The 10,911-nt window shown below is 44.1% G+C and overlaps 1 protein-coding gene across 2 annotated transcripts in view; it reads left to right on the top strand.

Annotated features, from left to right (window-relative positions):
• The first annotated feature begins 1,499 nt into the window (after positions 1 to 1,499).
• Positions 1,500 to 10,911, top strand: part of LOC120549811 (ephrin-A2-like) — an 81,536-nt gene continuing 72,124 nt past the window's right edge. Inside the window, exon 1 of one of the 2 annotated variants that reach the window (XM_039786950.1) lies at positions 1,500 to 2,738. In XM_039786950.1, coding sequence (XP_039642884.1) covers positions 2,596 to 2,738 — 143 coding nt within the window. In that variant the 5' untranslated portion in view covers positions 1,500 to 2,595. The remainder of the gene's footprint in view (positions 2,739 to 10,911) is intronic. The other variant, XM_039786951.1, reaches the window with a different exon arrangement.

Raw genomic sequence — 10,911 nt, 5'->3', positions numbered from 1 at the left:
TGTGTCTATAATTGATATCTCTCTTGAGCGGAGTTAAACTGCAGAGAGCAATCACAGACTTAACCGGCTATAAATTCCAGGATTTAATGCCCTTTTAAGGAGGCATGTATCCATACACGACTCGCTGACCCACATTTCTTTTAGATTTAGGATCACTTAAGAGGCCTTCATATCTGAATCCAGCCAATACAGTGTGTAGCCTGCACAGCTTACACAAGCTTTAAACTCACTTTCAGGGTGACACCGCTGAGGAGTAAAAGCCTGAAGCTGAGGTAAAGGATGTCTTTGGTCTGTAGTGGCTTTTTTTTTTTTTTTAAAGCCATCAGGAGACGATCCACCTGTTTACATATGCACGCCTCAGACAGATGTTGAATAATTCATCCTCAGAGGCGGACAACATGCAGCTGTATTTGGGTTATGGGGGTGCATGGGTTCTCTCCCTGCCTGAATTCATGCAGCCCAAATTATAGGCATTACTTTGCAGGCAGGGCAAAAGTAGGACACTTTGCATAAAGGATCCAACCGAGAAGCACAATAAGATGTGAAGGATGGAGCTGCAGAGAGATTCAGTTTCAAACATATATAACACGGGCCTGTTAGGGGTGGGGAGGGTGGGACAAGTAAGTCAGTTTGATTTGGGGAAAGGGTTTGTACACTGCAGAACATGCTTTTCTCTCGAGTCTAGATTGTGGGCTAGTTCTCTTAGTTTGGCCTTTGCTCTTTCAGAGAATGCAAATGAACCTTTTGCAAATCAATTCCCATCTTGCTGAGAGGGGATTGGTCCTCCCTGGAGCTCATTCTGCCCAAGTTATCGACACATGTTAGAAAAATGACGGAGCTCTTTGTGGAAACAGTGTAGTTACCAGATCTCCCTGCATTGGCGCTGAGGCTAAATACCTAAGATGGATATGTTTTTGTAGAGGAGTCTTGCGCACGCACGCACACGCGCGCAGCACAGAGGCAGCAGGGGTGGTAGCGCTCTGTCAGACAGAGCTATCTGGAGGTTTATGGCTCACAGGCTTTAGACTCGGCGCTGCCTTCGCTTGCTCTTTGGGCCTAATTGACACTGATGGAAAATGACTCCACTGTTCCAGCGATCCATCCGAAGCCCTCTTTCTCCCTCTCTCTCTGAGCCCATCCATCAGGCCGCAGCTTTCAAACACACAGTGAACTTTATGAGCTCTTTACCATGTCCATCTGCGATGCAAATAAACCGCCTTCAGTCACACAGATGGTTGTAGTGGTGATTAATAAGCCTACAAGTAAACATTCACAAACGGAGACGAACAAAACTACAATTTCCAGTTTCTTTCTGCAAACTGCAATATATCATCTTAATGCATCTGCTTGGACCCAAATTAATAATTCATGTCATATCCAAAAGGGTCAGGTAACTCTCTCAAATAAAAAAATAAAAAGTGTTTTCAGTGAGTTGAGGCTACATCCCCGGCTGTGTATTACTGGGACGCAGTGAGTCAGCCAGCCCCGCGGCGCGGCGCGGCGCGGCACGGCACGGCTACAAACCCCGCCCGCGCAGAGAGAAAAGCGAGCGCGAGATGGAGAGAGGGGGGTGGGGGTTTACTTACACCGAATCAGGGTGCCAGTTATTGGTGTTGCCGCCATAGGTGGAGGTTGCATGCGAGCGTGTTCGGATTAAAGCTGTGATCATCAACGGCTCCCCGCTGCGCCGGTCAGCGTGACGCACAGAAAGTGGAGGCGCACCGTGACCGGAGTCCCATTGGATTAGAGCCAGTGGCAGCGGAGGGATCACCAAGTTGAGATGGTGTAAGAGCTTGTGGTGTGTGTTTGTGTGTGAGGAGGATGCTCCCGTCTCGCGGTTGTTTTTGTGCGATAAGTTTGGACTGAACAGAACGGAGCGGAGCGCGCGCGTCTACCTGGGATGTATTTCTTTGAACTGCAATAAGAGAAAGGGGAAAAAGAAAAAAGGAAAAAAAGGTCATGTGGACGCAGTTTGAATCTGTGGAGAGGTTTGCTGTGTGAGAGGAGCGGAACAAAGCGTGCGCCAGGCTGAATCCCCAACACAAATCTGGGTAAACATACATGACGGCCGGTTTTGACGTTGTGTTGTATTGATGAGCAACAATACCGGTGATAAAATTACAAACCGAGTGAATTCTGGAGTGTTATTCATTGTGATTTTTTTGTTTGTTTTTTTTTTCTTTTTTTTGGAGAAAGAGGGGGATCTAATCCAGGTGGCGCATCTATCTCCCCGGCTGCGCGTAATGGGAGAAAAGTTTCGGACCTTGCAGAGGAGACGCAATCGCAGCATCCCGCCGTCGACGCGCTTATAAATAACATGTGAATTCCTGCTGTTCCGTTCGCGCGAGACGAAGTTTGAAAGTGAATTTCAACCATTCAGTATGACTTGAAAGAGCCTTGGCGTTATCGGAACTCACGTCAAGCCAAGTTAACGATCCATGAACCGCGGAACCGATTTGTCCAAAGACGCGCAGACGGACATTCATGATCTGAAGAGGATTTCTGCAGCAGCAGCAGCGCAGTGAAAGCCTGAACCCAGTGAGACAGAGAGAGAGAGAGAGAGAGAGAGAGAGAGAGAGAGAGAGATCCCCCTGGATGTCTATGATGTTGTGCCAGCTCGGGCAGAGGTGTGTGATGGAGGTGGTGGTGCTGACCATCCTGTCCTGGGTGTCCGTGTGGGCAGAGGAGAAGATCATATTTGACAGACACGCTGTCTACTGGAACAGCTCCAACCCCAAGTGAGTTTTAATTTGAGTTAGGTGTGTGTGTGTGTGTGTATGTGTGTGTGTTTTATTCTCTCGCTTCCTGTTTCAGCAGTGTTTTGGCGGAATTTTGCAATATTTACGTCTTTTACAAATGAGCAAGCTAGACACACACACACACACGCGCTCGCGCGCGCGCGCCTAGGCGCAAGTGGAAGTGTGTGTGTGCAGGTACACTAGATATTTGTCCTGTGGCACATGGAGCTCCTTTTGTCTCAGACAATGAGGGCAGCCTGCCTCTTCTTCTCCTCAATGTCTAGAGATGTTCTCCCCCTCTCTCTCTTTCTCCCTCTCACACACACACACACACACACACACACACACACACACACACACACACACACACACACACACACACACACACACACACACATACACCCTTTAACCTTTTTTCGACTTGTGCCAGTAAACATAAGCACACGTTATTTCTCTGTCAATTGCAAGCACTTGTGCAAAATCCACATCCATAGACAAATAAACACAAAGGAAGACATAGACACCCACATGTGCATGAGGCTGCCGACACACGCATGCACGTGCATTAAAACACATACACACACACACACACACACACACACACACACACACAGTTGTCTTTAGCAGGGCCTCTCATTGACATGGGGCAGAGCACACTGGGTCCGTCTGTCTAATGGTTTGTGACAACCTGGCCTCTCTCTCTCTCTCTCGCTCTCTCAGTCTCTCACCCCTTCCTCTTCTCTCTCTTCTCCCCTCTTTTTTACCCTTCCTCTCTCTCCCAGGTAGATAAATAAACAGTGAAAGTGCTCCCTCTTGCTCTCTCACGGCTGAATTAGTCCAAACTAACGGCCCTGTCTCTCTCTTTGCATCAACCAAACACACACACACACACACATACACACACAGAGCTAACAGGCCTGTCTCTGACTGCATCACTTTTCCACAGAAGGCTTCTCAAATATTTAACAGGCAAGGGGGAACATTTTCTCCCTTTCTTGCTGTCTCCCTCTCTCTTTCTGTCTTTCTTTTCGTCTCCCTGTGCTCCTTCTTTCTCACTCCACACACACACAACACCTACACGTTGCAAACATCACAGGGTAAATTTAAGCTATATGGACGGTGGCTGGGGCCGCTGTTATTTCGTCAGGGTCGTACGGAGAAGTTGAAGCAGAAAGGGGACACATCAAAAATGCATTGCTACTAAAGCAATAAATCTAGGCTCTGGAGCCCTGGCGAAGTTGGTTCCCCCTGTTAGACCCTGGCACTGTCATTGCTCATGCTGCGCCTTTTTCTGCACACACTCAAGTCAGTGCCGCTGCACTTGTGAGGACCTTTCACTGACAACATTCATTCCTCAACTTTCATCTGAAGCTTATTCTCTCTCTAAACTTTGAGGATTACGGCAAGTTTCTTTGGTTGGAGAAACTCGCCCATCGGCAAAAAGAAAGGAGAAGACAGACACCACAATCAACCCAGCTCATATGAAATGTAGGCTACAGGACAATTCTGGTTTATTAAGATTTGGGTTTTATTTACAACGTTTGGGCCATAATAGTAAGATTGTATTCACCCAAGCTCTTTGCTGTGATCTGTGAATGCTGCGGCATTGCTTAAAAAAGAAAAGAAAGACATTCCAGCAGACGATCATACTGGGAAACAAACACTAAAAAATCCCAGTAAGTTATTTTCCAAATTGCATTGGTGGAGGCAGGGACATCCAGTACCAATACAACAATATAAAATTACAAGTTAGACTCCTTTATTCAAAATCTTACCAAAGTAAAATCACATTAGCACTGCTGAAAGTACAGGAGCTGCAGAAATATGGCCATGGTGGCTCATTATAATGACATTATTGTATACTGATACAGCAATGTGTAAGCGGCATTTTATTGTTGTAGCGGGTCGAGGTGGAGCTAGTTTTAATTACTTTATATCTACAGTCCAGTGGCTCCCAAACTAGAGGTCGGGCCCCTTCGAAGAGTCACAAGATAAAGCTGAGCGGTCCTGAGATGATTAATGAGGTAGGAAACAGGAAAAAACAAAGATATGCAGCTAAGACTTGAATGTGAATGTTTGGACTGTTGTCTATTTGTTGTGAAATAATAGATAACTTGACCTCTTTTGGGCTGGAAATGGGCCTATGAAACTATTTGAACATTTTTAGTAGGGAAATCATATCTTTGGTGGGACGGCTGAAACGTGACAAGGGGCCCCAAATTAGGCTATACTTTTTTGTAAATGGTTACAAGCCAAACAGTTTGGAAACAACTGGTTTAACTTAGAGTTTAACTTTGAAAACCCTCAAGTAGCGGCCGCGGGTTCAACTCCGTCCTGCGGCCCTTTGCTGCATGTCATTTCCCCTCTCTCTCCCCTTTCATGTCTTCAGCTGTCCTGTACAAATAAAGGCCTAAAATGCCCCCAAAAAATAAATAATTGTGTTTAAGTAAAGCGCAACTGTCGGATTGTTTACAACCTGTCTGACGTAATTGTAGCAATGTCGCCTCATTCCCAGATAAATGATAACAAAATGGCCCAAGGTACACATTAAAAATCAAATGGTAATAAAGCAGAATTATCCTTTAAATGCTAAATGAAATGAATGTAGCTGCATATAGATAAGTATAATTTTTACAAAATAAACATATATATATATATAAGTCTAGATAATTGACTACCAATTTAAAACAGCCCCAATCAACGGAATGTGCCTGTGTTGGGTTTCCTTACATTCACCTAACTCCTAAATGGATTATTCGATCACATGTCCAAGAGAAACCCGGAAGTGTTGGGAAGGAAGTGTGGAGGATCAGTACATGCTGCTGGAAAGATATGTGTCTTCATCTGGCTTGTTCTTCAAGGTAGGACTAACGCCATGTATTGAACTCAGACTTTACACTTACACTAACGCTGTAGCATTAACTAGGATATGCTGAAAGCTGTGACCAGTATTTTGGAAGAGAAATTCCATACAAAACATAAGTTTCTCAGTGCCCTTTTTTGTGCAGCCTTCCACGACGCATTTGATGTAGGGCCTACGGTGTAGGCGAATATCTTAAAGATGAAGAACACCAGCGCAAATATGTCTAAAAGCTCTTACTTGTCACCTATCAATACACTGGATGGGGATTTAGGCACAGAGGACTGAGACTCTGCAAGAATAATGAATAGAATCCACTGGAGCCATTGTCGGAGGCAGCAAAATGACACAAACAGCTGGGAAAATGAACAGCTGTGTGTCCTAATTGATCACACAACATCAAGCACACAGCTTGTATTGAGCCATCAGGATGTGATGTCTCTTCTTGTGTTCATCAAAAGTTTGCTCCCACCCAAAAACAGCTTGAGAAGGACGTTCTCCGCAAGGTCACAACAAGTACTGACTTGAAATTTGTAGAATTGATAATCGCTCGCTGTTTTGTACCGCCAGCATAAACGTTCTGCGCTTCCAAAGAAGGAAATGTGGCAAACTGCTTGAAGTGACAAGTCGCACACCACAGTGGAAGTATATGTGCCACTGGTGCTACATGTTTCCCAATGTTACGGATGCTTTCTCAGTTACTCTCATAAATATTTGTCTACTTCCTCTCTGACAACCTCCTCCTTGCTTGCTCTACTTTTCTCTCGCGTGTTTTTCTGGCATTAATCACCATCGCCAACGCTGACTGTTTTAATTGTTTTTTACCTGCTAATTAATTGTGCTGCCAGGTCTGGTTGAGTGCCTTGATCTCAACGAGACTAACCTGGATAAGTCAAGATACATAAAATGAGTTAAACATATGTTCCTACATGAGAGAGGAGGCATACTACAAATTGGCCAAACCCTTTATATCAAGGGCTCTGGCTCCCAGCTGGCCTATCTCTTTCAAGGTCTTGCTGGATAATAGAAAATGTATGAGATAATCCAATTCAAACAGCTCCGGCCACTATTGGTCACGGCGGGGAGCAGCACTCTCTCACACACACACACACACACACACACACACACACACACACACACACACACACACACACACACACACACACACACACACACACACACACACACATTACTTTCAGAGTGTTGTCCATCCCTGTGTTGTGATGAGATACGTGGTGCCGCACAGTAACAAAGTACCATATGATACATTATCATCACAACAATACTGCAACACTAGAACAGGATCTGGAAATCTCCCAGACCCACATAAAGGGATTTATTCTTAATGCAGGAAGGAAAGGAAAAAAGGACTAACACACATGTATACACACACACACACACACACACACACACACACACACACACACACACACACACACACACACACATACACACACAGATATGGGACACATGCACACCCTCATATGCACATAAACCCAGACTGGCTCTCTGTTGAGTAAAAGCCCATCCTTTTCCCTCTTGTTGGCTGGCACACAAGTGTGCACATGCACACACACACACACACACACACACACACACACACACACACACACACACACACACACACACACACACACTGAGCCCCCTCTTCTGCCGCTCCCAGGCCTGTATTATAAAGCTTGCAGGTGAGGGGCTTTGTTCACCCCAAGCAGCTAATGTGCTCAGAGCAATGGGCTCTCCTTTACACACACACACACACACACACACACACACACACACACACAAATGCACACACGCGCTCAGACACACACACACACACACACACACACACACATATATATATATATATATATATATATATACTGGCTCAATAGTCCAGAAGGAGCACCTTATCTAATCCCATGGTTTATCCTTCAAAAGACTTTCTTTCCTTTTCTTCTTTATTCCACCGCTCTCCTCTCTCTTCATCTCTGTGTCTTTGAGGAACTCCGTGTCAGTGAGAAGCGCTGATGGTTGACGACACTTTCATTCTATGGGACAGAATCTATCTCCTTGGAGACACATGCACTAGCTCTCACACACACACACACACACACACACACACACACACACACACACACACACACACACACACACACACACACACACACACACACACACACACACTTGCACCCACACATTCTTTGAGGAAGAAATGTCTTATGCACGGATCACCCACACACTCATACATATACTGTACTGTCACACAGAAAAGTTTCATATGCACGCACATGTACACGCACACAGGCGCGCGGCCCGTGCACACAATCAGCACACCACAAGTCCTTGCACATAAACCCACACACACGCTGTCTTTCTGTTGCGTCCCCTGTGGCGCCCAGTGATAGTAGTCACTAACACTTCCTCAGCCCTACCACACACACACACACACACACAGAGATTTGCATCCAATTTACATGGAGACTTGTAGTCACCCCCGCTCAGTTACTGACAGTTTGTCAGACTCAAACCTGCCCCTGGGTTAAATCCATCTTCCACTGCCGCCACCATCACTACTACCACCACCCACTCCACCTCTCTTTCTCGCTCCATCCTTCTTCCTTTTTTTCCACTCTGTCTCGTTGTCTCTCTATCAAGCTCTTATCTTATCCCCTCTCTCTTGTTTCACGACCTCCCTCCCTCCCTCCCTCCCTCCCTCTCTCGTACCGTCGGGATGTGCTTAGCATGTTTTTCTTCTACAGGACGCTGCCTCAGGCAACCTCTTTCTGTACATACGCACATAAAGCTGCTGTACATCAGGTCACATGTTCTCGCAATGACCTACATGATTGGACATTGTATGTGTTTGTTTGAAATGTCAGCACTGCTCTGGTTCATGTTGAGAGAAGGCAGTCTCGAGAGTTATCCGTGGAGTACAGAGCCTCTTCACGTCGAGCTAAAAATGATACTTTGAGTAATTAAAGTCAGGGCAAATCATTTCTCCCAGCTCAGCAGGAGAGACTGTTACATAACAAGATCTAGTGTTGCTGATCTTAGTCATCAGCAGATTCAATACAGTGATTGACAGGTGGAGGTCATCTAAATATGCAGGGGCATTAGAGTGGAACAGTTTGCCTGCTGATGTTTAAACGCACTGCCAATTCCTTCACTTAAAGCATGAAAGTCAAAACATGGTTGTTTGACAAAACACTTCAGTGATTCGCGAGCACAAAGAAAGTTCTGTATTCAATTCTGTGAAAAGGAAATGTAGCGCGTAATGACATGGATGTGCTGAAGAAGAGCTAAGACACATCCCATTTATACAGTGGACGCACACGGGCATGTAGAATAGAATAGAATAGAATAGAATGTTTTATTGTCATTGGACAGCAGCTGTCCAACGAAATTGGTACACAAAATGTCAGTACCCTTATAAAGGCAAAAGACAGAATAAAAACAATAAATATAATAAATACATTTAAAAAAAAAAGAAAAAAAGTCAGATATTGCACATTTGTATTTGCAGAAAGACTGCTATTGCACCATTATTTGTTAGTGTGCAGTTCTTTTATGGCACATGGGTAAAAACTGTTCATAAGTCTGGATGTGCGGGCCTTCATGGACCTGTATCGCTTCCCAGAGAGCAGCAGGGTGAAAAGGCGATTGGCTGGGTGGTTGGGATGTAAGGTTGAAGAAACCACATGCCCAGGGAAGGAACGGAAGTTACACACAGCGAAGGTTTTGATGTTGGCGCATTCCGCAAAGTCTGCGAATCCAACAATTTTGATAAAACACTTATGTTCCAAAAACAGACTTCTGTGTCCCACCGAATGAGAACAAAAGCATTAACTGAGAACAGCTCACAGCAAATTCCCAACACGTTTTTAACATTGCAGGGTGCTGTGTTCATAGTATTATGGCTGCAATGAAATTAGTCTTAGACGTTATGATGCTGGCAAGATTATTAATTAGTCAATAAACAGAAAACCAATCAACAATTCTGATAATTCGCTAATTGTTTTAGTCATTCATCAAGCAAGAAAAGGCAAACATTCATTAATTCTGGGTTAAAAAGAAATATATATATATATATATATGAGAATTTGCTGCTTTTCAGTGCTTTATTTCCTTATAAATGTAACATCTTTTTGTTTGGACTCAAGCAAAGCCATTGGTAAGACTGTTTTACAGCAAAGATATTGGCTTTTCAAACACAGGTGTAGCTGATTACATTCCTGATTGGCAGCTTGCCGTGCAGGTGTTCCAGGTTCACCGTGCATGCAGGCTCACTGGCACAGCATCGTTAGTGTGATTAATTACACCTGTGCTTAAACAAACTGCTGTTACAAGCCAACACGTTTGCTGTGAAAAAGACCTGTTTGAGGACGTCAACTTGAGTTCTAAGTAAGAGTGATATAGTACTATTTTCTGTCATTTCACACGCCTAATGATTAATCGATTTAGAAAGATGGGGAATGCGCATAGTCGCATTCCTAGACTTCATTGTGTTATCCCTCTCAAAGTAGCTGAGATGTAAATCTCGCCTTTTTTTTTTTTAATTGTCAACCACCCTGAAATAAAATCAACCAAATGGTATTTTTGCTAATGAAATCACAGTAAACATATGCAGCTTCTGTGAGTTTCGCTTTCATCTCCTTTTCCGTTGTGCCAGGGTTGAGCTATTTCACATCGCTGCCGCGTTAGTTGTTGTTCTGCTTACTGTCAATCAGCCGATGCCCACAGGGAAGGTAGGCATTCGCTACGAGGAAATGTCATAAACAGTCAATCTTAGAAACTTTGTCACATCCGAGCTTTGTATTCAGGGTATCTATTTTAGAAATGAAATGTACTGTATATATTGTTAAAGCACATAGATTCCAATTAGGTGTTGTCTAATGCACGCGTGTTAAACACGCACATAGGGAAATGAAAGCGTGTAAAATAAAGTGTTGAATTCCTGCACACTGTTAGCACTAAATCTAGAAGACATTCAGTGTTTCTGTCTTGGACCTTTTTTTTTGGGTGTGAAAAAAAGATTTGATGCCAGACAAAGGTGCATGGCTTAAATGATTTCAAACCAACATAGTGCTGACAAGAGACATAAACAAATATTTTAAAAAAAATGATTGAAGAAAACGTTGGCTTGTCAACGTTATGTATTCTGTAACTTTATTGTAACAATACTGTGATTTCACTGGCCTATTTCTACCACGTATGACACTTGATCATCACCTCTCCGATGGCAACCCAGGTCCCTGTGCTAACCTGCGCTGCCAGTCATGTGTCATACAGTCTACTGTCAGTGAACGTAACAACAATTAACAGTGAAAGTCA

Source organism: Perca fluviatilis, chromosome 20 (assembly GCF_010015445.1).
Source record: "Perca fluviatilis chromosome 20, GENO_Pfluv_1.0, whole genome shotgun sequence".
Classification (NCBI taxonomy): Eukaryota; Metazoa; Chordata; class Actinopteri; order Perciformes; family Percidae; genus Perca; species Perca fluviatilis.
The sequence above is the reverse complement of the archived record's forward strand: the minus strand, read 5'-3'. Positions and strand labels throughout refer to the sequence as shown.